Source organism: Guyanagaster necrorhizus (assembly GCF_019112545.1).
Source record: "Guyanagaster necrorhizus MCA 3950 unplaced genomic scaffold BT62scaffold_25, whole genome shotgun sequence".
Taxonomy (NCBI): domain Eukaryota; kingdom Fungi; phylum Basidiomycota; class Agaricomycetes; order Agaricales; family Physalacriaceae; genus Guyanagaster; species Guyanagaster necrorhizus.
In genome coordinates this window covers 490,543-517,434 of record NW_025064904.1, presented here as the reverse complement: position 1 = coordinate 517,434, position 26,892 = coordinate 490,543, and the positions used below count along the sequence as shown (strand labels likewise).

The 26,892-nt window shown below is 47.4% G+C and overlaps 9 protein-coding genes across 9 annotated transcripts; 8 read left to right on the top strand and 1 right to left on the bottom strand.

The window, feature by feature from the left end:
- Positions 1-5: 5 nt before the first annotated feature.
- On the top strand, positions 6-2,965 carry BT62DRAFT_935455 (Cullin-domain-containing protein). Its single transcript, XM_043186948.1, has 10 exons — positions 6-200; positions 251-338; positions 389-468; positions 524-691; positions 746-1,621; positions 1,675-1,855; positions 1,907-2,368; positions 2,421-2,550; positions 2,609-2,711; positions 2,773-2,965. Exons 1-10 carry the CDS (start codon positions 72-74, stop codon positions 2,848-2,850), a joined length of 2,295 nt encoding a protein of 764 aa, XP_043036617.1. The 5' UTR covers positions 6-71; the 3' UTR covers positions 2,851-2,965.
- Positions 2,966-3,424: 459 nt separating this feature from the next.
- On the top strand, positions 3,425-5,690 carry BT62DRAFT_935452 (uncharacterized protein). The gene is made up of 24 exons (XM_043186947.1): positions 3,425-3,442; positions 3,495-3,521; positions 3,574-3,588; positions 3,640-3,676; positions 3,730-3,743; positions 3,795-3,842; positions 3,891-3,941; positions 3,992-4,001; positions 4,062-4,079; positions 4,131-4,156; positions 4,209-4,234; positions 4,283-4,314; positions 4,372-4,396; positions 4,446-4,457; positions 4,516-4,531; positions 4,586-4,625; positions 4,678-4,778; positions 4,835-4,894; positions 4,947-4,974; positions 5,025-5,082; positions 5,143-5,167; positions 5,222-5,369; positions 5,425-5,493; positions 5,552-5,690. The coding sequence occupies exons 6-24, from the start codon at positions 3,829-3,831 to the stop codon at positions 5,600-5,602; spliced, it is 810 nt and encodes a 269-aa protein (XP_043036616.1). The 5' UTR covers positions 3,425-3,442; positions 3,495-3,521; positions 3,574-3,588; positions 3,640-3,676; positions 3,730-3,743; positions 3,795-3,828; the 3' UTR covers positions 5,603-5,690.
- A 137-nt stretch (positions 5,691-5,827) lies between these two features.
- BT62DRAFT_352298 (uncharacterized protein) lies at positions 5,828-7,898 on the top strand. The gene is made up of 3 exons (XM_043180598.1): positions 5,828-7,485; positions 7,544-7,777; positions 7,828-7,898. The coding sequence occupies exon 1, from the start codon at positions 5,855-5,857 to the stop codon at positions 7,472-7,474; it is 1,620 nt and encodes a 539-aa protein (XP_043036615.1). The 5' UTR covers positions 5,828-5,854; the 3' UTR covers positions 7,475-7,485; positions 7,544-7,777; positions 7,828-7,898.
- Positions 7,899-9,659: 1,761 nt separating this feature from the next.
- BT62DRAFT_904282 (uncharacterized protein) lies at positions 9,660-11,858 on the top strand (the record flags this gene model as incomplete). Its single annotated transcript, XM_043183558.1, has 2 exons — positions 9,660-9,946; positions 10,001-11,858. 2 exons carry the CDS (start codon positions 9,660-9,662, stop codon positions 11,856-11,858), a joined length of 2,145 nt encoding a protein of 714 aa, XP_043036614.1.
- A 1,907-nt stretch (positions 11,859-13,765) lies between these two features.
- Positions 13,766-14,832, top strand: BT62DRAFT_1009718 (Fcf2-domain-containing protein; the record flags this gene model as incomplete). Its single annotated transcript, XM_043177580.1, has 5 exons — positions 13,766-13,805; positions 13,856-14,075; positions 14,136-14,334; positions 14,388-14,570; positions 14,623-14,832. The coding sequence occupies 5 exons, from the start codon at positions 13,766-13,768 to the stop codon at positions 14,830-14,832; spliced, it is 852 nt and encodes a 283-aa protein (XP_043036613.1).
- Positions 14,833-15,786: 954 nt separating this feature from the next.
- Positions 15,787-19,613, top strand: BT62DRAFT_935448 (uncharacterized protein). The gene is made up of 8 exons (XM_043186946.1): positions 15,787-15,911; positions 15,971-16,033; positions 16,093-17,296; positions 17,347-17,600; positions 17,661-17,985; positions 18,037-18,639; positions 18,692-18,999; positions 19,053-19,613. Exons 3-8 carry the CDS (start codon positions 16,145-16,147, stop codon positions 19,492-19,494), a joined length of 3,084 nt encoding a protein of 1,027 aa, XP_043036612.1. The 5' UTR covers positions 15,787-15,911; positions 15,971-16,033; positions 16,093-16,144; the 3' UTR covers positions 19,495-19,613.
- Positions 19,531-20,683, bottom strand: BT62DRAFT_935447 (ribosomal protein S12). The gene is made up of 3 exons (XM_043186945.1): positions 20,117-20,683; positions 19,994-20,065; positions 19,531-19,941 (listed from the first exon to the last, which is right to left on the bottom strand). The coding sequence occupies exons 1-3, from the start codon at positions 20,392-20,394 to the stop codon at positions 19,920-19,922; spliced, it is 372 nt and encodes a 123-aa protein (XP_043036611.1). The 5' UTR covers positions 20,395-20,683; the 3' UTR covers positions 19,531-19,919.
- BT62DRAFT_351623 (uncharacterized protein) lies at positions 20,596-23,034 on the top strand. The gene is made up of 6 exons (XM_043180597.1): positions 20,596-20,804; positions 20,856-21,321; positions 21,371-21,532; positions 21,585-21,640; positions 21,687-22,584; positions 22,639-23,034. The coding sequence occupies exons 1-6, from the start codon at positions 20,678-20,680 to the stop codon at positions 22,886-22,888; spliced, it is 1,959 nt and encodes a 652-aa protein (XP_043036610.1). The 5' UTR covers positions 20,596-20,677; the 3' UTR covers positions 22,889-23,034.
- Positions 23,035-23,690: 656 nt separating this feature from the next.
- On the top strand, positions 23,691-26,177 carry BT62DRAFT_351217 (uncharacterized protein). The gene is made up of 12 exons (XM_043180596.1): positions 23,691-24,178; positions 24,290-24,336; positions 24,384-24,498; positions 24,569-24,752; positions 24,807-24,874; positions 24,923-25,143; positions 25,194-25,239; positions 25,293-25,303; positions 25,369-25,449; positions 25,507-25,880; positions 25,932-26,029; positions 26,080-26,177. Exons 1-11 carry the CDS (start codon positions 23,876-23,878, stop codon positions 26,027-26,029), a joined length of 1,548 nt encoding a protein of 515 aa, XP_043036609.1. The 5' UTR covers positions 23,691-23,875; the 3' UTR covers positions 26,080-26,177.
- The last annotated feature ends 715 nt before the right edge of the window (positions 26,178-26,892 follow it).

The following is a 26,892-nucleotide window of genomic DNA, read 5'->3' as shown; positions in this document are numbered from 1 at the left end:
CTAAGGATACCTGTCTGTACTCTGGTCGCCGTGCGAGTCCTTTTAGTGGACGTCCACCTCACTCTGCAACCATGGCGTTTCCAAACCCGAATCCACCTATTCCTCCCGCCAATGCAGACCTGACAACAACTTGGGCCTTCCTAGAGGAAGGCGTCGACCATATCATGACCAAGTTGCAGACCGGTGTTTCGTACTCCAAGGTCGGCTCAGATCTTGACTCGATTTTGTCAATTAACAGCTAGACATACAGTATATGTCGCTCTACACGGTCGCATACAACTATTGCACGTCACCAAAGTCGGGACCGGAAGGTATGATCCTTGGCGCGGCTACCAGAAGTGAGCATACCTTTTCCAGCTAATCGAGCCGTTCTGAATACTCTCTGTAGCCGGGGCAAATCTCATGGGATCCGACCTGTATAATAACCTTATCCGATATTTCGTGGTGCACCTCAAAGCCCTTCGGGACGTTCGTTGCTTCGCATTGCTTCATGTCGCGTCGATCGTTAACAGCTTTGTTACAGAAAGCCGGGCGTCTGCAAGAGGATAATTTACTTAGGTATTACTCTGTAGAATGGCAGAGATACACGACAGGAGCGAACTACATCAACCGGCTGTTCACATACCTCAATCGACATTGGGTCAAACGGGAAAGAGACGAAGGTAGAAAAACGGTGTACCCGGTGTATACCGTATGTCGCATCTGTTTATCTGTGCTGTATCATTTTATTGATACGCGTGCACAGCTGGCTCTGGTCCAATGGAAAAACAATCTTTTCATTCCGATACAACAGAAGAACTCCACCCTAGCCAATGCCTTACTACACCTGATTGAACAACAGCGAAACGGAGAGACTATTGATCAGGGACTTGTGAAGAAGGTCGTCGATTCTTTTGTATCCCTTGGACTGGATGACATGGATCCAAACAAGCCATGTCTCGACGTCTATAAAGATCACTTCGAAGCTCCCTTCCTTGCTGCCACAGAAATGTATTACAAGAAGGAGTCAGAGGCATTCTTGGCAGAAAACAGCATACCCGAATATCTCAAGAAGGCTGAAGAGCGTCTACGAGAGGAGGAAGATCGTGTCGAGCGATACCTACACACAGAAACACGTAAAACACTCATATCCAAATGCGAAGACGTCCTCATTAAATCACACTCCGACCTCATGTGGGAAAGCTTTCAAAGTCTTCTCGATTTTGATAGAGACGCCGATCTGCAACGCATGTATGCGCTTTTATCTCGCATACATGACGGTCTGGAGCCACTGCGGAAAAAGTTCGAGGAACACGTCAAGAAGGCTGGCCTTGACGCAGTTTCACGACTTGTAGGCGAGGAAGGCACGACGCCTGAGGCGCTGGATCCGAAAGCTTATGTTGACGCGCTTTTGGAGGTTCACGCGAAGAACTCGGCGATCGTGACGCGTAGTTTCAGAGGGGAAGCTGGATTCGTTGCTAGTCTCGACAAGGCATGCAGAGACTTTGTAAATCGGAACGCCGCGACCGGGACCTCAAGTAATAAATCACCAGAACTGCTGGCGAAGCATGCAGATCTGTTACTCCGAAAAAACAATAAAATGGCGGAGGAACAGGATTTGGAAGGGGCATTGAACCGTGTGGTGCGCTTTTGTTTTCACATCAGTCACGTTCATTGTGCTTAGTCTTTCATTAGATGATCCTCTTTAAATACCTCGAGGATAAGGACGTGTTCCAGCAATTCTACTCTACCAAGCTGTCGAAACGTCTGATTCATAGCGTGTCAGCATCTGACGAGGCCGAAGCCAGTATGATCTCCAAGCTCAAAGAGGCCTGCGGGTTCGAATACACGAACAAGTTGCAACGGATGTTTACAGGCAAGTTATTGACGATCCTCGACGTACTTTATTACTCATGTCACGCAATAGACATGAGTTTGAGTAAAGATCTGACAGATCAGTTCAAGGAACGCATGCAACAAAACCACGATGACCTAGACGTCACATTTAGCGTCATGGTTCTTGGTACGAACTTCTGGCCTTTGAATCCGCCTTCACACGAATTTACCGTACCGAGGGAAATTTACCCTACGTTCGACCGGTTCCAAAAGTACTACCAAACGAAACACTCGGGGCGGAAGCTAACCTGGCTATGGAACTACTCGAAGAACGAACTCCGAACCAACTATCTCAACCAGAGATACATACTGATGACCAGCTCGTTCCAGATGGGTGTCTTGGTGCAGTATAACAACCATGATACGCTTTCTCTCTCCGAACTCGTCACCGCCACCTCAATTCCCAAAGAACTCATTAATCAAGTCCTAGCCATCCTTGTAAAGGCGAAGATTCTCGTCAACGAGGAGTCCGAGCAGTATGATCTTAACCCTGGTGCGACTATATAAGAAAGAATTGGTGATATCGCGACTGACAGGATTTGCAGGCTTCAAGTCGAAGAAGATCAGAGTGAACTTGAATCAACCGATTAAAGCCGAAGTCAGGGCGGAAACAACTGAGGTCCTGAAAAACGTCGACGAGGACCGGAAGTATGTTATCCAGGCCACTATCGTTCGGTCTGTCTCCTACTGCATATATTTGGATCCGGTTTCTTATGATACTCCTTACTTCCAGGATCATGAAGGCTAGGAAGTCGATGAAAAACCAACAGCTCATACAAGAGGTCATTTCACAGATTTCTCAGCGATTTGCACCGAAGATTCCGGACATTAAGAAGGTTCGGGCGGTCTCCCTTTTTTGCCTCCAGCCCCTACTATACTGATCGATCATTCACAAAGGCTATTGATACACTACTCGAGAAGGAGTACATCGAGCGTGTGGATGGGACTCGAGACACTTTTGCCTATGTTGCATAATTCCATCGTTTATTTCATATTCAATCTCTGCTGTAGTTTTCCATCTGTTTTGTGTGTCTAACTGCATATCTGTAGCATACTGTACCCAATGATCATATTTACATCACCTTCCCGCAGTTGTAACGTCTGACTCACTAATTGCCCAAGTAGGTATTATGGATCAAGGTACTTTCCATTTTCTCCATACATGTTGTATTTGCTGTCAACTAATAGCTTCGATACCCAGGAAGTGCTGTAACGCATACAGCAATCTTTGAAGAACAAAGAACAGCACGACCAGCATCTACATACCGGATTGAATTGGATGCCTCATGCAGTCGTTTCTTCCCCCTGGTGGCGGTTAAATACTGGGTGGGTTACAACATTCGATATAGGGACCTGTCTGTTTCGATCTTAGCCGAGGTAACCATACAGCTGAACTTTCTCACACTTCGTTTGGAAAATTCCACAGCCTTTGACACTTCTTAAAATGTGCTCAACAGTAGTGACATGAACAACCTGCTCCCAACCGTAATTCGACGTCTTTTTTATCTGCCATGGATTCTGATTCAACATACGGAAGCGCCTTCGTTGGCCTAATCGCCGCCTCTATGTGTGTTGTACGTTTCTCTCTCGGTCATTTGTTCTCAAAGACTGTCGAACAGATTGTACGGTGTAACAATAATTCAAACGTATGCCAGTAATGTTCTTCGGAGTCATTTCAGTCTTATGACGTCACCATAGATATATTTATTTCAAGTGGGAGCGAATGCTGAATCCGCTTTTCGCTCACTGACAATGCTTTAGCAGAAACGATTCAAAAGATAAAGCATGTATCCGATATACAGTAATGTTGCTCACAGTTGAAGCCAGCCATATAGATATCTGATTGGTTGTCAGGTCGCGCTTTTATGGTCTGTCTGACCTAGGAATTAGTGCTCTTTTATTGACTGAGCACACATAAGCATCCTGGACACCATTCACCTTATACTATGTATAATGACACTTTACTGGTTTGTAGACGGTCCGCTCTTTCATTGGTCAAGACTGACGCAGCATAGGCACCTGATAACCAACTTCTCCCATGCCTCCTCGCTTGATCATCTGACGTGGTATGTTTCCGTTTTCTTGCTTACTCGTCTTTCTGACAACGGAATAACAGGAGCATGAATGTGGGGTTCATTGACCATAATTTCACATTAAACCTTCTGATATATGTTCTGATGAGCTAGGTGCAGACCGGGTTCAATGTATGTTGTCACAGTGAACGCAATTGGTTCATATAACCTTTGTTATCGTAGGGACTCATCGCTGTGATCGTCGAATGGTGCGTTAGGCACTTTGATATATATTGCGTATTCATGGAATGTTAAAAACAGTTCCTTTGCTCGACGAGTTTATACACGTGCGGCTTTCCACGACGGAGTCAAGCAGCACACTCATAGTTTACTAGTCTCGAGGAATGTTGTTATCACTGCAACTATTGTACGTTGTTGCGTTCCATGATTGTTACTATATGCAGACATTCAATTGGCTTATTAGGCGGTCTTCTCCTGCTTTCATTTTGGTAAGTTTAGTTCACCCTCTTCCTCGAGGAATGGTTACAATAGTAGCAGGTCTTGAAATAGGTATTTTTCCGGCGCCTGGGAAGTTTACGTTCATTAAAGGTGCTGCAACGTGTTACAGTTTTCACCGTCAAAAGGTTTGTCTATCTTGCTTTTTTGATATCATGCGACTGCACAGAAGGATATTCTAGCTTCAGATTAGGATCCATGGGAGAATTCCAGCAGTTGATTGTGAGTGTGATACAACACTAGCCTGACATCGATTCTCAGAATTGATTTACAGTGGATCACCAGTGCAGGAAATGGAAGCTCAGCGGTCGCGGATATTCTCATTGCCGCCTCCTTGTGCTTTTATCTGTATCGAAGCCGGACGGGCTATCCGAGGTGTGTGCATTGTTTATCCTCATGCAAAAATCCTTCCACAACGAAACTTCTTTAAGAACCGACTCTCTCATCAGCACCCTGATTGTCTATAGCGTAGCGACGGGCCTAGTCTCAAGGTATTTCTGAACCTCTCGGTCGGTTGGAGATGCTCAACTTACCTCCGGTTAGCTTGATCGGCGTGGTGATAGTAATCACGGTATAGGCTTGCTTATTATCTGCTCGTGGCTGCCTCACAACTTTTTTTAGTTTGTAATTATGCCCAATAACTACATTTGGCTGGCCTTCTGTTGGATAGGCGGAAAATGTATGTGTTGACGCTCATACGAGGTGGTGGCGATTTCTTAGTATCTTGCTTCATTTTTAGGCTACGTTAACTCGTTCTTGGCATTGTAGAGTCGTTTCCGGTATTCGATTCTCGAACTTTTTCTGACGCCAAATCTCAGGTTGAACTGTCGTTATTCACTTCGGGAGAAGGCGGGCCAAAAATCAGATAAAACATTTATGCAGTTTTCACTCTTTCAGACTGCCTCGGGGGGGACCGTTCATATGCCAGCTCCAGCTCCAGTTGCAAGACGATCATCAAGGACGCCGGTAAGTTTTAAAATACAAGTTACGACTTGGTCGAATTGAACAATTAACACATCAGTCTGTCACGCCACTCATGATCAATGTTCAAACATCCACTATTACGAAAACAGATGACGGTGTTACGACTGTGAGTGTAGCAGAGTGCTTACCGTTCGGTCTTGTAACGTGGTTGACTCAAATGTTAGCCTATCGGAAGTGCCTGTTTGGACCTGGTGCCAGTATTATCTGCAGTGTAGTGACGACCACATGGAAACCGGGAAACGTTAACCTTCCACCGTAATTTCTTGCTGTATTTCTATTTGATTTCTATATCTATCTGCATATCGATCATAATCTTCGGAAGAACCGCGAAGGTATTCCACTCGAGAATTCGGCTAAGCATTGTTATGGCGTCATATTGATCTATGTTTGGCAAACACATTGGAAGAAAATAGCGCCTGAGAGCGCGCTAAACAGTGAACATCTCCACTTCTTCCATCACTGCTGCCATGTCGGTCAATCTCCTCAGGAATGCCCTTCTTGACGGGCTGAGGGACCTTCCTGGTACCCGGGAATTCCATATTCATGTCCTGGTTTCTTCGCCCAGGAAACACGCTGACTTGTATCCTTATGCGCTCCCTAGACCGAGGTCGTATTTGCAGGACATTCTCATTCTTCTGTCAGAGCAGAGAACTCCAGATTCGCCACGGATTATGATTTCTGGTATCGAGGCCTGTGTGTACAATATACCTATCACGTCATGCGCCATTCTCTATGTGTCGAAGGTGGATTCCACTGGGCAGGCGTGTTCCCCATCGCCCACGTCTGCGCTAGTCCGCTCACTGCTTCTGTTTTACGCTAACCCTGCCACCAGACCCATTGAGGCACAACATCTTTGGATTCATCTTTTTGCTCGTGCCCAGGACCAGTATCTCTTCCCTAATTCTTCAGAGTTTTCAGGGAAACGTCCGCTGAGTGACGTGCGATTGTGTGGTTGGTGGAAGGGTATCTTTATTGGTGTGGCCACAGAACTTGACGCTCGATCCCAATCTAAAGCTATCATTAGATTGAACTATGTGCTTCCCGGGTACTCGGAACTTGAGGCAGAGAATTCCTTGAAAGTTACGTCGTCATCTTCCTCCCCATCGTCTCGACCACACCTGCGTTGGATATATGGTCATCCATATTCGCAACAAGACATTCCATTGGCTTGTCCGAAGAGCGAAATTTTGAATTTGGGCCATTACATACCATGGTTCGATGATGATCCAAAGTCCCGTTTCATCGATGAGATTGCATATACTACGGAGAATGGGCGAGTTAAATCCCCCGCACGAAAACGTACACGTACCAACTCTCGTTTGGACTTGGCAAAAAAGCAATCAGAAGAGTATGGGGAAGACGTTCATACGTCGGAAAAAAAAGATGATAGAAAGGACAAGCGTCCATCGGGAGAGCTGGGAATCGTATCACCAGACGAATTCTGGGAACGCATGTCATTTCGTCAAGAATGCGTGGCTGGCGCTGTCACCGGATTCTTCACTCTTGGAGTAACATTCCCCCATCCAGCATTGTCAAATCCTTCAATACACTCTTCCATCTCCCCACTCGCCCCTCAACCAGGGCAGGTTTCGTCGCAAATCAATAAAAGAATCATGACGTCGTTGCATACTGCAGTTGACTTCTCATCGACTGATTTTGCAGTCCGAGCCACGGAGTCTTTGGAGGGTGCCATACGGGGCCTGTGCGAAGGCATCGCTTCTATTCCTACGCCTATCATTCAAGCGCCTCGTCCCATACGTGCAAGTGATCGTCCTCCCAAGTCCGAGAGACGTACACCGGAGCCGTGTTCGTTATTGGCTCCCCCTCAGCCATCTACCCCACCTCCTCGAATGGCAAATGGAACAAGAATCGAGCCAGATGTCTCCCCGAATCCTTTTCCCGAGCCAGAGCCGTCTCTCGAGACGTATAATTCACACATTTACGGGTCAGTTTGTGTCAGCAACCCAGACAGACCTTCGAAGAAGACAGAAACCGCGCCGGGTGTCAAACAAAGTGCCGGAAAGTCGACCGATGCACCACAAGTGACGGTTCTAACGGTGCGGAGGAAAATGAAACGGGCCGAATAACGGATAAGTCTGTGTGTCATTATGATTCTATTGACTGTTCAAACCAATAAGCTTATATGTGTAATTCAGCAGCTGGGGCGCGTACTCAGGAACTATTTTCACTGAATGTAATAACAAATGCTGCTATAAACATTACTCATGGTATTCTCACAACAGTCGGATATCGCTGGCCACTACTACTAGCATGAAGTTATCTGAGAAGATAGTCACATTGCTACGCCACTAACGACATGGTTCTTTTTACGACTTGGCATGTTGATGTTCTATGCTCAATTCTTAGTCCATGCTCTGAACTTTTCTATGGTACGACCTGTTCTCAATAATTGATTTTCAATTTACTACCCAGTGTGTAGAAACGCATTCCTGCGCAATTGGCTTAGCGTTCATGACATTATTAGGTATAGTGTCATGTACAACAGTGCTTAAATCTTTGAAGGCTTAGACAAGCTTCATCGCCCAATGCCCGCAAGCTGGCTGCCGATGAGAGCCGCTTGTCGTTGTGGGCTTGACTGCCTAGGGTTTACCCTAGTCCAGCAACCGCCATGGAAGCGTCTTTCCTGGAGTAGAAGCGGAATGCTTGTAACGTCGTCTTCAGACCCTTAGGACCAAGACCAAGATGAAGCGATAAACCAGTCTAGACGCGCCTCGTCCTACGATCTTGCATTACGAAGACTCTCCGCTGGGAGCCCTGAAAAGATCGTCTGCTCCCAAGTTCCTGCACTGAACAACGTTTTCTGCTAATGGACGCGCGGAATATTGCCGGCAGAATACTGGGCAAAATCAATTGCGTTCGGCTGCATTCTGCTTTCAGAACAAAGAAATGCCGGCATGAGTTATACATTAATCTCTTTGGTGGATACGGAGGCGAATGGCTTTGCAGACTCGACAATATTTTAGGATTCGAAGTTTACGGGGTCTTCTATGTACCAACGGCTCCGACACCGGCGCACAACGACGACTCGGAAACGCGATGAAGACTGATCAAGTGACCGCGATGTACAAATATGGCGGTCAGGCCCCAAACATTGACGACGTCCATCTTCGCTTCAATACACAAAGTAAACTCGCAAAAGGTAAATGTTCCTTTTGTTCCGATGCCTGAAAACGATTTATTAAATTGGCTGTAGTCCCATTTTGAATTGCGTAGCGCACCAAGTCAGAAGACACAACTGAAAGCACAGTGTTTTGCATGTGGATGCGCGCCCGTTATAAGCAAAAAAGAGTCATCGGCCAATTTTTAACTGCGATGATTGAACCCAGAATGTTCTTTGCAGGTCTAAAGTTAGGCAAGTTGCTTGGCCGAACTGACAAAAGCAGTGTGTGGAACTGATTCTGATGTCCTGTTTCTTATCAAACTCTCCAGAACTGTTGGACCCCTTCTCCGAAGGATGTCATCGATTATCACGACAAAATCAAACAATCGCCTAACTGAGGTGCGGTCGTGGGCGGACCATGATATGTATGCAGTGAAGGAATCCGGCACCAGAGGAGGACCATCCCTTCTGGAGTAAGGAAAGATTGCTTCGCTGTCGAGCTAGCACGATGCGCCATTGCGTAAGCTGAAAGAAGAATCCCAGCAATTCGGGATCTCGCAGGTGATGCATATGGTTGGTGTCGAGAGAACGATGGGATCACGGAAGCAAGGGGATATTATCTGGTGAGAAATGAAGAGGACGGAATCGGACTTGGATGATGGGACTGCGGTGTCGACCTTGAACAAAGGGTATGACCTCGGATCCGGGCAGTTCGCACCAGTTCTGTGCATGGAGGAGTAAAAAGATGCGTTGTCCGTTGTCGTGTTTCATACCCCGATACCGGGTTCGTGTTTGAGATTGACACATTTTGTGAACGCTTGCTGTAAAAGAGAGAAAATATACAAAAATGAGAATAGTGCAAGGTTGCTGCTTGTATACGGCCCCTTTTGTCGCAGGAGGAGGCTTTGCAGCAAATTTCAAGGTCAATGATCGGGCTACAGAAAGAGGGTAACACATATTCCATACCGAACTTCTTTTAATTATCCCATCCGACCGAAGTAGGCCTCCCTTGTTTCTTTCAACCACCCTTTCCCATCACCCCCATCCCATCATTGCCATCGTTCTCGACGGCCGCCACACCAGCTTGCCGTCGTTATCAGCAGCCAGCACACTGTGTTCGCTGAGCCGACCTGTCCAGTCGCCAGCACGGCATGTCTCTCAACCATACGAGCAGCATAGCGACACATATCCCACAGTCTCTTCCGTCCTTTGCCCAGGCCTTCAGCTCGACGTCACTGGGAAATATATCCCAGGGAAACATATCGTTGCCTCCCATCCAGACACGACCACATTCGAGCGATCTTCGCGTCAAAACGCCGACGATGACTGTTTCACGTCCAGGAAGCGAAGAGGCATCGTCTTCACAGAGGGTGAGTAGGAAACGCGCACGAGTTGAGGAATCGCCGCCGACGCAGGGAGAAAACGAGTCGGACAATGAGTGCGTTACAGAAAATATAAAGATACTAGGTACACGATGCTAATGGCCCTCCAGGACGACTCGCACGACCCGGGTCAAAGAGGAACCTGACCAAGACATGCTCCAATCCAGTCCAGAGCCAGCCCAGCCAGAACGGCTGCTGGATATCTCTGCTGCACCGGCGCCATCGTCTGTCCACCTCAATCCTTCAAAACGACGGCGGGTCACCGTGAGCGGCGCACCGCAACCTGGCGCCCTCAATACAGACGTTCGTACCCCAGCAGAGCCGGCTGGCTCGACCCCTATATCGCCCGTCGTCATTGGCTTCAGTATGCCCAGCCAACGCGACAATCCCAATGCCGCCGAGCAGGTCCGGTCCATGATTTCCGTAAAGCAAAAGCAGAAGGCTCTCATTGAGCAGCGCAGAGGTAGCGTAGCTGGCGTCGTCTCGCCTGGTCTGGCAGGCGTCCCTTCTGCCTCCGATGAGCGGTCGACGCCATCTAAGGCACCTCCGCCATCTTCCCGACCCATTCGTCTTAGCCCTAATTCAGGGACGGGATCACGTCGTCTTACCAACACTGCGGGCGGGAGCACTCATCCCCCCAGTCCTGGCGCTATCATTATTCCCACTCCTCAGCAAATTGTACCAACTCAAGCCTCGTCATCTAGCCTTAATCCGCATTCACTACCACCACCTCCTATCAGCTTTGCGCGACGACGGGCTAATCAACTAGGCGGTCAGGGGAAGAAAAAACCGGCTGATATTGTCATCAGCCCCAGAGAGGCGTATACGAAAGAGCAATTAGCACTTTCCATTCAAAGTGCGCCACCGATACCACATGCTGGCGGGCAACAGGGTTCTTTCTATTCTGGAAGAGTTCCAATGACATTGCCGCGGTTGCCATCCGTACTGGGCGGTGGTGAAAATATGAAAAGGGTGGTAACTGGTAATGTTCCCCCCACTCCAACGCGACTGTCCTTGCAACGCAATCCGTCAGGATCCGGCCAAGTTACCCATCCTATTCCCGGAATTTCAGGCAGATCGCCGCCAAATGCTTCCGTCGCTATTTCTTCCACACTTGTCCCCCCTACACCCAGCTCTCTTCACCACCCTGGCTATTCGGGTGGAAAGGCCGCTTTCTTGACACCCTTTGAGATGTTTTACGATGCGCTTAATGATTCGAAGCAGCTGAAGACTTGGCTGGGCGAGCAGCTTCAGAAATCACAGGCCCTTGTGCAGAATCTAAATCAGCAACAAGATCGGCTCCATGAGCTCGTGGAAAGTCTTGTCGATAAAAGGATGAGCGGCATGAGAGCGGAGATGGCGGGTATGCAGCGGCGAATAGACGAATTGGAGGATGCCCTTAGGATACCCAATGGCGGTCGCCGTCCGAGCATCGAGATGCCCGGTACCCACAAGACGAAGGAGAAACAGATGGCCAGGAATGGTCTTATACCTACTGGTCCCATGGCTTCAGAGTCGTACACGTTTCCTCCAGTCGCACCCTCTGACCGAGATCGTTTGATGTCTGAACATGACAGACGGATATCGTCTCCCGGATGGACACACGACAGAGACAGGGATTGTCAAAGCGGACGAGAATCGGACAACGGTTCCCCGGGTCCTTTCCGTTCCAGGCGTCTTTCGATATCTGCTAGCCGTCTAGATCCCATACCGCGCGGTGACGGCCCTTCTCAGCCTCGCAGCCTTAATGTGCAGTCACCTCCGACCTCGCATCGTGAAAGCACTCATCATGTGTCGGGAAAGATGATCCGTCGTCCAGGACTTCATCGGCAGCAATCGAGTCCTCGATTGTCTGACCGCGAGCGGCGCGCGTCCTCTCCGCCGCTACCGCTTCGTCGGGAAGACGGTCGGCCAAGTATTATCTTATCGCCGCGCGAAAGCGCAGCGACAAGTGAACGCGATGGTTAACTACCTCATCTCAAAATAAGAATGGTAAGTCTTTCCGTACGTGGTTCTTGATCGCGACTTCCTTTTTCACGCTGCTGTGGACATTTTTGTGGACTAATTCATTATCGGGTTGCTTCGTGCTTTCACTCTCTTTCGCGACTGTTTGTATGCATTTCTATCCTCCTTCGACGCTATTGTGCTTTGCTTTCTATATTTTGGGTAGTATGATTATCTTGGTCTACACTTTCGTCTTATCTGTTCTGTTCGCTATAGCATTATCCTGTCGTTACAACTTACGATCATCAGCGCTCAAACTTCCCGGTGTTTTTATACTCTCAAGTCTTTTGGACTGTTACGCTCTTTATGACCAGTCAATCTTTTCATTTATATGTACTTTATAGAGACTTAAATTGTACTACTTACGAGTGCCTTTGGAATATTCGTTCGCATTCGTCTCGGTGAAATGCTGGAATGCCGCATCGGGAAATGTGCCCCCTGCTATGAATTGGTGATTTCGAGTGGACTCTGAAGAGGAAAAAGTTCAGGGCCAGAAAGAGATTCTCACAGCGTCGCTTATATTACATTCGATATTAGTATACATAGACTGGTTCTATGGCTCTCTTAAAGTCCAGGGCGATAATGTGTGTATGGCCTTTGCTCCTGCTTGCTTCTGTAACTCAAAATAACCTCACGCGCGCATATGAATGTGTGTCAAGTCAACCGTCAAGGTAAATATAAATACAGAGATATGCATAATGATAGTGTAGTCCTGAAGTTAATAGATGGGATATATGATCATTGAGATGAAGCTCGCAGTTGTGATGAATGTAACGGCGTAAGGGAGAACAGCCATCAAAGCAGACAGACGGGTGTCGCAATGGGTAACATCTAACGTCTCTGTTTGTGGCCGCAGAGAAAGCATTGATTAGGACCTGTAAGTAACAGCCATAAAAATCTGCACCTTCTCTTCGCCGAGAAGGAATGCACGCACCTACACCTACCTCTGAATAATGCCTGATGCCTTGTTCTTGCTGCGAGCAAAGACATGTTCGCTTGTCTTGAGGGTAGTCATACCTTTCATTCGCTATGATCCATGGTTCAGAACAAACCCGCAAGATCACTGGACAACAAAGAACTCACCACGCATGCTGATCGCCCTTCCAGTCGGCACGTAGTGGCCTTGCTGTGAACTCAGATATGGATCGCACGCCTTGGAGGTGGCCACACCTTGCTTCTGCTATCATCAGTAACTCAGAACGAGCCCTCGACGTCATCAAACGATGGAGAACTCACCCTGCACACTGATGCCTACCTAGCTGCCTTGCTACAACGCTCAGAAGTGTTCACTTGTTTTGGTTGCTGGCATACCTTACATTCACTATCATTCGCAGTTCAGCACAACTCCTCGATGTCACTGAATGATGGAGAACTCACCGCGCATGCTGCTGTCCTCCTCCTGACATCCTAAGCTGTCTCGTTACGAGGCTTGGACATGTTTGCTTTTCCCGGAGGGTCCCTCTACTACTCCCCTGCCCGCATTTGTGTGGTAGGCAGCTAGGTGTCGGACAGAAGAATGGGAAGTAAACTTGTCAGGCGGCTTCATCCGAGACTGAGCAAGGGGGTGGAATTCAGCCAGAAAAATATGTGTTCTCGTTCATCGTACAGGAAGAAACAGAGGTAAGAAAAACTGGAAAAAAGCAGGATGCAGTGGAGAAGGCAATCTTAGGATTTGCATCCGCCCACCTGGGGAGTCATGTGATTTCGCCTCGGCCAAAATCGGCAAAATCGGTCACAGAGGTCACGACGACGATTCGAGAACTCCTGCAAGAGAGCTCGAGCCATTATTGCTGCTTGCAGCGTAACCAGCGACTCGGACGCATGACCAAGATATACACGTCTCTGTCTCGTCATCCCCATCCTTAATCGTCATGCTTCAATGGAAAGGAAAAGGGAAAGAAAAGGCTACAGGTATGTGACAGAATGCTGAAGAGGCCGCACGTTGAACAAACTGTATCTAGAGATTGTAGAGGACTCTTCGGACTCGGCTTCTACCTCCGACGTCGATTCAGATACGTCTAGTTCATGTAGTTCGGACAGTGAACCTGTCACACAAGAATATCTCGATTCTTTACTTGAAAAAGCCAGGAAAAATGCTCTATCACTGTCTCGTGAGCCGACAAATTCTGTGGATATCTTACAAGGGGATGTAGTAGAGCTAGATGACGAACCCGGCAACCAGTATGTCCATTTGTCGCTTCTTCTTATCTTCTTGGTGTCAAAAGTTCAATCGCTCTATAGGATATTACCTCTCCTCGACCCCGGAAACATTCCCAAGCCCTATTTCGAATTTGATGAATCAAGGCATAATCGACCGACGGCCATACGCGACCCCGATATCGAACTTGCTGAGAAATCCTCATCCGTACCCGCACCTCCTATACCACCCCCAGAACTGACCAAAGGTGGGAAAGTACTGACAAAAAAGCAACGTAAAGCGGTGAGGACCATCTTTCCTTTCTATCAACGTAATTTATTTATTGTTGGGGCCAGTTAAAACAGCGAACTGCAGGGCCGGGATGGTTTGACATGCCTGCTCCAGCAGAAGCAGACCTTCCGCGACTCTACCGCGAGGTGGAAGCAATGCGTCTGCGTAATTATATGGACCCCAAGCGCTTCTATCGTAAAGACGAAGGAGAAGGGAAAGGCATCAAAGGCCTGCCGAAACATTTTGCCGTGAGCATCCCTTTCATGTGCGTAGCAGCACTCGTTAAAATTATCTTTGCAGATTGGTACTATTGTTACTGCAAACACACCATTTGGAGGCGGCAGTTCGGATAATCTTACAAGGGCGAACCGTAAGAGGACTTTGGTGGACGAGTTGGTGGATGACGCCGAGGCGAAACGTTATGCGAAAAAGAAGTTTGAGGACTTGCAGAGCGTCCGGGGTGCACGAGGGAAGAACACCTTGCAGGCCAAGAAGCGGCAGAAATGGTGATATTTCAATCTGCATCTGCTGGCTGTGGTGCGCGTTCTTGTCATTTGCCCCGTGGACTGTATTGGCTTGTCCATCACTTCTAGTGCCGTGAACATGAGCTCCAACGATATTAATAGCATGGGGTCACGGTCGCATCTGTTTTCCCTGGCCAAAAATCAGCGGAATCAACATTCCTGTTAGCAGTGCGTGTGAAAAAAAAAAGATATTATATATTGTACGCGGGAAAGCGTTGAGTTATTCTGTCGTAGTGTGATTTTTCTGGAGCAGAAGTGCTAGTGCTGAACATGACCCCAAACACACAGATTCGTATCCCCTACATCTCACGTACCCCAGCAATCCGAGAATCATGATATAGGTGGTAGTAGCACAGCCCTACCTCGAACAACATCTTGCTCTTATGTCTGTCTTGTCAATCTACCGGAAAGACGCCGATGCCGCTTGTGATTTGCCTTGCTTAGTCCAGGTCAGCTGCGGATACTTTACCTTCTGGTGACCTATGTAGTCGCTTGCTAGGGGGTCTAGTAGTATAATGTCTATGTGCCTTTTTTTAAAATAGATATCATTTCATAGGGCATTGCATACAGGACAAGTTATTTAAGATAGAATACATATACATTTGAATAGAAAACCATGCATATGCCCGCTGAGCTTTTTTCTCTGTCAGACTGCTCCTGCGTACAGCATGCTAAAACGACCTACATCAATTACTGATAGGATCCTGGGATCGATGATCCCCAACCTTTTGGATGTAAAACGTGGGACTCTGGCCGCGTTCCTCAAAAAAAATACATAAGCGTAGAACACTCACATCGTATAGCAAGGCAAAGTCAGCCGTCAGCGACTCAGCGTGATGAGACTCGACATGTACTAGTAGCTATATTCAGAAGTGCGATACTTTGGGCACGATCGTTCGGATTTCCGGCCCGAACCATGAGAAAATGACCTCACCCAACCATTAGCTACTGTCTGTCTTAGCCGTCCACGTTCTCGTTCTCAAAGTCCACCTTTTGCCATCCAAGGTAATTGGACACAAGTAATTGACTGTATTTTTTGCCTTTTATTGGTCACAAAGGCTTTCGGTACGTAACCTTGCCATCTAAGTACAAAGACAAGTTGGCTTACTACCATTGTTCGGCAGTCTTTGTCTTGCATTACCATACATAGTTCTCAATGTCGTCGAACATTATATATTGATGAAAAAGTACGAAGAAATTGGCGTTATATTCCTCTCCTGTCCACTGACATGGATTTCGAACTTAGGCGAAGCTTCTCTCTCTCTACAGCAGGATCCTCTACCTCCCAAGCGAAACATATGTCGGAAAATGTCCATCTACATCGACGCGTCTTCATTGGGCCCATGCCGGAGAACTTTGTCTCCGGTGAGGTTGCCATGGATCAAGAGGAAGGAGATCTCAGTCAACTCGTGAATGATATGGCCTACAAATTCTTTCTTTTAACCGGCGGAAATCCAGATGAATGGGGCGAAAAGAGCAAGTCCAGCGTGCACGAAGAAATGCTCACCAAATGGCGCGAGAGTGATTGGGGCTCCATCTGGATTCGAAAATTTGCCTCGTCAGGCAAAGTTCCGGACCAGAAGTGGGTAGGCTCTAGCTTTGAAGTGGGAAAATTTCTGGGCGTGAACGTTCTCGAATCCATGGAGCCTGTCACGTCCGCTTATTCTAGTCGAAAAGGCCTTTCCGACGTATATCTACCATTAATACCGGAAGACGAGGCTGGAAAGTTACCATCATCGCCACTACCTGCCGAGGATTCAACGGCGTCTGCCAACGAAACGTTTATCACCGCACCTTTCGAACTTAAAGCTAGTACTTCATTCAGAGAGCCTCCCGTCCCAACTCATGAGGAGTCTGAAACCTTTGTGACAGCCAGTACCTCACGACTACCGCCGTTGGAGAATGGCGCCGTGCCCGGCTCGTCTGATGGTGACAACCACAGTGTATCTTCAGTTACGGCGCTTATACGACGACCCGCCACAGCTCGGAACACTTCATCCTCGAGCAAGGCCAACACAGATGTAATTCCTAGACCTATTATCAAGATGCCGTCATTCATCAAAAGTGGTACGTTGACCAGCAAAAGGAAAGGAAAGCAAAAGGTTCACTATGCCGACCCCACGCTCACTCCTATATCAACCACATTGAATGTTCCAGACCAGGAGCCCGTTGCTCCAGAAGAGGTGTTGGAGAGGTGCGGGGAAGCGGTAGAGGAGACGAGTGCTGGAGCAATGACCCCAGCAACTGCTTATGCAGATTCGAACGCTGGGTGGGGAGGCGTTATTATGAGAGACAGGATGCTCGTGCGCGTCAGTTACACAGAATGTGAATCTCTTGGGTCTCAATTCGACGAGTACCAGCACCGGATGACGAGTGGCTTGCGCCATGAAGACTGGGCTGAATTCATGGTTGTTTGGAGGCGAGACTCCATTGAAGTGTACGAAGATTACGTTTGTATATCCATGTTTCATGCTCGAATCATGACCTGATTGCTTTTCAGACTATTCCTGGGAAGGAGCGTTTGACAGGGCACAAACACCTTGCTTTTCTCGTTCCACTCAAATCAGAACGAACGCGGCTATTCTTATATTCATTCGTTGATTTAACCTTCTGCATCACTTGCCCACCCACCCCTACATACAACGGAACTTCAAAGTCACGAGCGTTTTTCCATGTGGCAAAGGCAGGCACTAACATTTTCGTCTTCAAACCCAAAAATCGATCAAGGTGCCAGGACTGGATGTGGCAGCTGTGGTAACTCGTGCCTTCGAACTTGGTGAATGCAATGCAGACGCGTTGATGCCTTTACATTAGGTGCCACATCGGAGGTCAAGTCCCATCTGTGATCGAGGTTCGCAATCCAGGTTTGGACGCCAAAGTCAAAATTGATGTCCCTAAAATGGCCACTGTGGAAGGATACAGCAAGATGTTCACGCGGGCTAATGTTATCGCCCTATGTTTGCAATCACTTCGCAAAGTTCCTGATTGGAGAGAGGTTATTGAGCGAGAAATTAGTTTGGGTAAGGTTTTAGAGCTTGCGTGGCGAATGGATACCAATTTGGATTGGATATGGCTCGAAGACGATGTGTATGGACAACGACGAGGCTGGGCGGTTCTCTGTGGGTTGGCATACAAGCAGGTAGATCGATGTATTCGTCAAAGTCTTCAACGCTGATATATTTTATCATAGGCTCATCTCGAACTTCGTCTTGGGGATCACTATCCTTCTCGTCTCGCTAAACCCCTGAATCATATCAACGTGGAAACAGAAGACTCTTTTTACCACGAACCTCCGAGTATCGAAGGCTACGTGTCCCGCATTAAGCCAAACACGCAGCTGAAACAACGCATATACATGACCACGCATGACGGGAATCTCTTTACTCTTCCTACTTCGAAGGCGCATCCCCCATCGCCCTTTCCCATTAGAGATACCGAAAATTACGCTCAGAAGCTGAATAAGCACGAGGTCGAACGAGGAACGTCACAGATTCTGAATGCCACTGCGGTAGCTGATTTGAGGAGTGTAATATCTGTAAGACGGGCGTTTCAAGTTGTTCCTTCGCACACCCATACAGAGATCGATCCAGCGGGCACTGGGGACAATCATGGGGATGCAAATTCTTCGTGGATGAATGTCTGGTCCGAGCCTAGCGTGGAGGAAAGTAGCCACAGTGACAACGAAGACGAAGGAGGAGAAGATATCGTCAACAAGGCTTCGGACAAACATCACCTAAGAATGAAACGCTCGTTCGAGCTTCTTCTGAAAAATGGCCATGTCATCAGGTTTGAAGTGGGTATCATATTGAATCAAGGATATCCCGTTGCTCATTTTTGAATCTTAGTGTTATTCTCGCAAATTTTCTCTGGAGTGGATTAACAGATTGCGATTGTTGATCTCATACTGGAAATTGCGACATAGAGCAGATGCCAAGGACGAAATGGATGTTTCTGCAGCACACAGGCCACGGCTGACGCCTAAAGAGCATGTTCACGATGCGGTGGAAGATGTACCTCCTTCAGCGCCTCCGGATCCCTCAGCGCCTTTGCCAGCCCTAACCTCCTTGTACAATTGGTGTGTTCTGGAAGGTTGTAAAACCATTATACGAGGCGGGAAAATACATCTTCGGCGAGGACTAAGCGGGCAATTCAAGTTAGTCATCCCTGCCATCAATCCAAGTTCTGTCCATTCTCACGTTAATATAGGCTCGCCCGAATGATCCTCGTTTCCGGAAGTCTCTGCTTGTTTCGCATTAAATCGCACTCGGCTCTATACAATGCTATGCATAAGATCAGTCTGTCGGACGCATACATTTGTTCGGGATATTTTGCGGCAATGGCACTTCCTCAAGGTCAATACGATCCTGACTCCAACAGCATTCCACGCCATTATCAGGACGGTTTGGAAACCGATGATCCGGAAGAGGATACCTTGTTCGCAATTCGGTATCGTCTCCAGAGCGATGCGGATGCGGATCTTCCATTGTCGGGCAAACACAAACTAGTCATTTTTCGGACGCGAAACAAATTGGAGCGCGATGCCTGGTGCTGGGCTTTGAACACTGAAATCGAGAAGATTGCGAGAGCACAAAAGGAGAAAGAGGAAAAGCTGAGGGACACCGGCGGATTGACAAAATTATGTTTATAGCTTCTTTTCAGATACCCTCTTCTTGATGGACATGGCGGAAAGCGGAACCGTTACATACCACATACTTGCAGCTAATATACTCGGCAATAATTGTAATACTTTAATGCATCATGACGACTTGTAACCATGTTCGCAGTTTTGCGCGATGAGAGTTAGACGTTAAACAAGAGCTGAAATACGCCTGAAAAGATTGTGATTCTAATGTTGGAAAGTCTGACAAAATTGGAGCTGTATCTGGAGATAAGGAATACGGTTCATCGAGGAACAAATTGATCTGAAGGACTTCGACTTCAGTAGTAAGAACAAGAACTGAAAAGTCCTTCTCTTGATATCGCTTGCACACAAAAACCGCAGTAATCAGGTGACCTTCTAGATGTTACGAAAACGCATTGCAATATTTCAACGTAATCTCGACGGTAATAAGATTACTTTTTGGGTTTCTTGGCCCTAAGAATGATAATATAAACAAGACATTAAACAGAATAACAGACAGACATACCCATATCTACTTCTCGCCGTCATACGACCCGGTACACCGGCAAAGTCTAGCGCGCCACGGACGACCTTGTACCTGGGAGCAGGGTCAATACGAGGAAGCAACGCCAGTGAAAGGGAAGCTCACTTGACACCAGGAAGATCCTTCGAACGACCACCTCGAACCAGAACAACACTATGCTCCTGCAAGTTGTGCCCCTCGCCTTGGATGTACGCCTGCAACGAGTTCCCATTGGTCAACTTCACACGAGCGACTTTCCGCTTCGCGGAGTTGGGTTTCTTGGGCTTTGCAATAATGATTTGGGTGCATACACCCTTTTTCTGAGGGGAAGTATCTAAAAGAGGGGACTTGGAAAGCTGGGTACGCCGGACGGGTCGCTTTTTCCGCTTCATTGCTTGGTTCATAGTAGCGGCCGCTGGTGGTGACGAGTGAAAGGAACGGCATTGTTGGAGGATGATGAGGGCACTGGGTTGAACATATCGTGGTGGTATCTCCCTGAGAAGTGCCGCAGCACGTAGCCCGGTATTGAGCGCAAGAGCGCGCAATAACGAAGTCATGATGGCAGGAAGACGGCAGTATTTGGTGCTGGCATCCAGACCAAATAGTTAAAAACGAATATTGGTCAAGTAAACTTTTGTGTTGTTTCACGCCTTCAGTCACCCAGTAAATTGTACTTCACGTCTCAAGATGGGTAAAAAACGGGGAATAAAACCTGGGCCGTCTTCTAGGAAACCCAAAGTCTTGAATCGCGCAGACGGTAAAATGAAGAAATGGGACAAACTCTCGGACATACCCATGGACGAAGAGGACCAATGTGAGGCATCTTTCGGTGTTTCAGCCATTGAAAATGCTGATTTTTGCCAAGTTCATGCTTCCAGAGATAAAATTCTTATGGCCGGTGATGAGGGAGAGGACGATGATGGCGAGGACGACGAAGTTTTCGCTTTGAACAGAGTATCAGACGAAGACGAAGACGAATATGGAATAGATGTCGACGAAGATATGGATGAGGATGGTATGGACTACAAGGAGACCCATAACTCGAAAACTGCCGTCAAGTCAAAGAAAAATAAATCCAAAGGGAAAGGAAAAATGCTATCCTCTGAATCCTCTGAATCTGAAGAGTCCGAAGAGGAAGAGTCGTGGGGAAGATCAAAATCCGCGTACTATTCTTCCAATGCTGCCCAGCTGGAATCCGATGATGAGGAAGGAAACGAACTAGAAGAGCAGGAGGCCAGGCGCTTACAGGCGAAGATGCGCCAGGACATGACCGACGATGACTTTGGGCTGAACGACCCGATAGACTTGACAAAGGATGCGGAGAATAATGAGTCCGTCAACTTTCTGTTCCCATCATCCTCGTGCTCATGCGACTTTTAGTGCACTAGCTGAACCGCGACCTCCGGCGGTACAGCAATTGCCTTTAAACAATGCCTCACTCATCCGGCACTTTGAGCGCACAGACCCAGAGAGTCTTGCTCTTGCCCGAGACTGGACAGATACGGCCCAAAACCTTATCAAAACTAAAGAGAAGATTACTCGGTGAGGAAGGTTTCTTATGCCTGCGCCTTCGGCACATTAAATTTGACACCAGGACCGAAAGTAAGACGCCTGACGCGCTGAGTCTTGGAATGTTGCATCTCCATTATCGTAAGAGCTTCTATATGTCGTCTCTACCTCTCTGATCGCAAAACAGAGGTCCTTTTGACCTACGCCAGCACACTCGCATTCTACATTCACTTACGAGCGAAGGAAAAATACGCTCGACACCCAGAATTGCTCAAGACCCATCCGATGATGTCACGTCTATTGACGTTAAAACAATCCCTCATCACGCTTGAAGACCTTGACTTCGACGACGCCGATCTCGAAAGTGATTCCGATTTAGACGACCTGGACGACGATATCATGCTAGATGCTGAAAAGTCATGGAGACGGGGCCGGCACCCTCAGCTGGACAGCGAGTTGGCGGAACTCTTGATGGAGGCAAATTTAGACCATTCTACAGATCTTCCTCCTCTAACGATCAAACCGTTACAAGTGCCAGCTTTGTCATCGGAAAGCGGATCTCGTCCCAAGAAAAAACGGAAAACGACGAAATCCATGTCCCTTCAGGATGACGACCCTGTATTTGATCTTGTCGAGCCCGAGTTTACTTCAACTCAGACCTCTTCATCCAAACAGCACGTCGATGAGATTGATGCATTCGGTGAAGTGACTGCATTACAACATGTAGATGCTGCCGACAAAAGCGCGCATAGGAAGAGTTTGCGGTTCCACACCTCCAAGATTGAGAGCACAAGCTCGCGGAGGAAGAGTGCGAGAAGCAATACGCTTGGAGGGGACGACGATATTCCTTATCGCGAGCGTAAGAAGGAGAAGGAAAAGCGGACGGTTGAGGAGGCTCAAGCGAGACTTTCGAAGCAAGGTGGAGAGGATCTGGACGGCATCGATCCAGAGCCTAAGCGTGCTATGGATATGGACGTTGACGAGCCAGAAGCAGAGGATGCCGATGGTTACTATGAACTGGTAAAGAAACAAGCCCAAGATAAAAAGGAGAAAAGGAAAGCCTCGCACGAGGCACGAACGGCTCGGTATGCAGTGATTTTTTACGCCAAATCCATTTTGCTAAAATTTCATTTCTTCAGTATCGATTATGACGAAGAAGAAGCAACGGGGCCGCGGTCACTCACGCGTGCCATTCTTAAGAACAAGGGCCTTACTCCTCATCGTCCAAAGAGCGTGCGTAACCCACGAGTCAAGAAGCGGCAGAAGTTCGACAAGGCGAAGAAGAAAATCGCATCCCAAAAGGCTGTCTACAAGGGTGGTGCTTCTGATCGGTATGATGGCGAGAGATCGGGCATTTCGAAGGTTGTCAAATCAGTGCGTTTGAGTTGAGGACATGAGTATGTACGCATCCTGTGTGAGATCCTGTGCAGTACTTTAGTCACATTTGCCCGACCTCTTCTGTCGATATCAGCACACTCCTTTTTTGGCTTGTTTTTTGCCTTCAAGCGGCGATTCTGGAATACAGTCGCCTCCCTTATAACCCATACCCCCTCCGTTCTCATTCGGTGCTATGGGTTATGAGGGAGTAATTTGAGGGAAATCTGCACTTTGGTAGATGGACCATCCTATGGGTTATGGGAGAGTGGATTATGAGGGAGGCGACTGTAATCATCTGCTCATCTTACTCTGCACCCACATCACCAAATACTGTATGTGGCCTCCCTTGGTTGCGTCTTTCGCTCATTCGTTCAAGGTTTGCACCAGGGCACCTCGAGATGCCCAGCTCCAAGTATGTTCTGCGCCGTCGTGCGACTCGTGTTCAGGCTGACTGCCGGGCTGATCACGTCCTTAGCCTTTGGGCCGACACGAGTCTAGGCCCTTTCTATTGGACAGTTGCCTCCGCGACCATGTTCGTACTTGAGCACGAAGAAGAATGATACAAAACACGCTGATCGTGTTGCCATATGTCGACCGTTGGTTTCTTTCTAGTTGATACTGACGATATTCTCGGCTTCCTTGAAGAAGGGAAGCCAGTTTGCCATGAAGACCAGATTTTTCAGGCCTTCGCTGCATACCTAGCCAGCATAAGGCGATCTCTCAATTGATTTGGTGCGTTCTAATGTGAAACGTGTTAGACTTATGCTACCGCCCTGGCGCCGTTAACCTGTTCCGTCACAGAGCAGCCGCCTAACATCTTAACGCAGTACTTCTTGTGTCACTGTTGACTTACAGCTATCGTGATGTATACCCTTTGGTGACGTTCGACCGATTTCCCCAGGACTCCGCATGAAGACTGGCTTTTGTGGGCAAAGATTACCCTCATGATCGTGGGGCTTGTTACTCCGCTGTCAACATCCGTAGAGTATATTCCAGTAGATGATGACGTGCGGATTCCTGTGGATTTGTGGACCCCGCTGCCTGAAGAAATGGCTCCTTGGCTGTTTCGTTTACTGTTCGCCTACTTGGATCCTTTGGTGTATCTGGCCTATCGTGACCCTACATCTGTTCTGGAGAAGCTGCCTCCTTTGGGCCTATGCGCATTTGTCGAAAGTGCAAATCAGGAATGCCTTCCCATTCCTAGACCCATTCTCTGATGACCAAGATTACGATCTTCTCCGGAGCTTCTTGAAATACCACAGAAAGACGGCTATTCGCTTGATGGTCATCATTACGACTGAGGTATGTTATGTTTCGCATCTATTCATTACTTCATTTAATTACTCACTACTCCAGGTTGTTAAGACATGGTCAGTTTTCTTTCCTAGGTAACCTTTTCTTAGATCCAATCAGATCTTTCTGGATTTTGTCGCTCCCATTGGCATTAACCTCCTTCTACAGTAAGTTTTACTCTATTTATTCAGGAAGTTGAAGTAAAGCACTGCAGCTATTTGGAGACTGATGGTGAAGGCGCGATTGTCCGTCCATGGGTTTGGATTTCGTGGCCGTTTCTAGGCCCTTTTCTTCGAGCTATCTTTTCGGAATGGTTTATGCACACGGCCGTATGTAATTTCTCTTGATGGTCATCCCCCTTACGTAGCGCAAGGAATCCTTATACAACTCATATTCAAGCATGCTCTCCGCATTCGACTTGATCTGGAAAGTCAGAAAACGGCCAAGTCAAATATCATGGGCAGGATCAATACGTTGGCTACAGCCGACGTGGGAAGTATTACCGAGTCAGCTTTACCCATGTCCTTATTAGAGGTTTTCTGGTCTCCTTTCGATCTGCTCTTGACCATGGGAATCCTATATAGTAAAGTACCATTCGCTGTCTTACCATTCAGCCATTCACCATCATTCATCACAGATATGTATTCCTATACCAGGTTACCTGTCACGGATGATGCGAGTCGTTCAGAAAAGAGAATGAAAAAGGTATTTACTTAATTTTATTTCTCCTTCCGTAGTATTTACGTCGTCAAGATGGATGATCGTAGACAGAAAGTCACCGAAGATATGTTTAAACATCTTTCTGACGGAACTGGACAATCCCAATCGTCTGTTTTAGCTATGTCGATGTTGAGAATGATCAAATTGTTCGGCTGGGAATCCAAAATAAAAGAGCAGATTATGGAAAGGAGGGTTGACGAGTTAACATATGTCCGATGGAACAAAATTCTGGTCCTGCTGACTGCCCATGTGAAGTCAGATGGTGTCTTGAGACCTTCAACGGTGTTTCTCATGTCTCTGAAAGCTTTCTAATCCCGCTTCTTACAATGATTGCAACCTATGCGTCATTTGTGCGTGTAGCAGATCATTATTAACATTTCCTTCAGATGCTTATCGTGAATAGACGGCTTACAGGTGCGTTCAACTCGAGCCTGTATGCTTTAATTACTTATCGAGAGCCGAAACTCCACCCGCTATAGTATTCTCTTCAATTACGGTATTCAAAATCCTACAACAAAAGTTCCGTCTGGTCATCGTTGGTATCCTATCTACAGTACAAGGTAATAACACATCCTGATACTTGCTGCATTGCAACTGAACCTACACATCCTATTTAGCCAAGGTGTCGTTGGACCGAGTAAACGATTTCTCCGTCATGTAAGAATGCCGTCATATAGGCTAATAAATGCGAACTGCGGACAACGGTATCCCTTCTATGATTTACCGCTTTACGGAGCTAAATTTGCAGCTCCTCACTCGATTTGGCTCCATCATTTTCTTCAGTCATGCTTTTTCTTTTCCAGGAGTCGTGATGACATGCCTTGGTGGCATGTTCGGGCAGTTGTATATGAAAGTCCAGTTACCAGTGAAGCAATACAATTCAAATGCGAAATCCCCACTCCTTGCTCAGTGCGTTCTCATAACAAAGTAGCCAGTATTTGGGACGCAGATACCATAGCCCTCAGCTTCGGGGCGGCTATCGTGGGACCCGGTGAGTGCCTATGCTAACCCTTCAAAGGTGAACTCTTACACTCTGTTCTAGTTTCAATCAGGGCATACGGCGCTCAAGAATTTTATCTTCAAGAGTCTAGGTGTCGTATCGATGATTATGTTAGACCCCATCTTCTACGATCTCCATAGGTGTGCACTCGTCGTTCTTGGTGCCACATATTTTAGCTAAGCTGCATTAGATGGACATCTATTCGAACGGATGCGTTGGCAGGGCTGTTTACCTCGTCGCAGGCTTTTTATCTAGTTTATGGAAGGGGGCCTAACATGAGCTCAGCTAATATGGGCCTTTCTGTTGCCATGGCTGGTAAAACACCCTCCTCAGAGGCCAAATGTTCATCCAATGCCTAACTTGCTCGTAGTCTCATTCAGCTCGATGATTCTTGTATGGGTGAGGATATTTGATGCCGTGGAACTACATGGCAAGTACAATCATGTTTCAGTTTCCCGTCATCTTGCATGTTCAATCTGTCCCACAGAAAATAAAGTATGTCACCTGCTGATGTCGGACGTCGTCCACAAAACAATGTCCCCTTCATCAGCTTAGAAAGAATTCTCCGTTACTTCAACATGGAACAAGAGCCCAAATTTTCTGCAATAGGTATCCCTCCGGTGTACTGGCCAAGCAGTGGGAGTCTACGTGCAGAGAATTTGTGCGCAATGTATATGCTTGAGAGTTGTCCTGCTATATACAGTAATATTGTTTACATTGTGTCTGACCTTTACATCATAACAGGATGGTCATAAAGTTCTACATAACTTGATCTTTGAGATGAAATCGGATGAACATGTTGGAATAGGTCCGTAAAATTTCATCGCATCTTGCTTCGTGTAATTATACTTATGCTGTGACAGTGGGATGTACAGGTTCCGGAAAAGTAAGTAGGGTGTCTCCAGATTGTTCGGAACAAACTCGCTGAAACGGTGCTCTCTATCAAAGAGTTCACTAACCCTCTCTCTTCTACGAAGCATTCCGACAGTCGGAGAAGTGTACT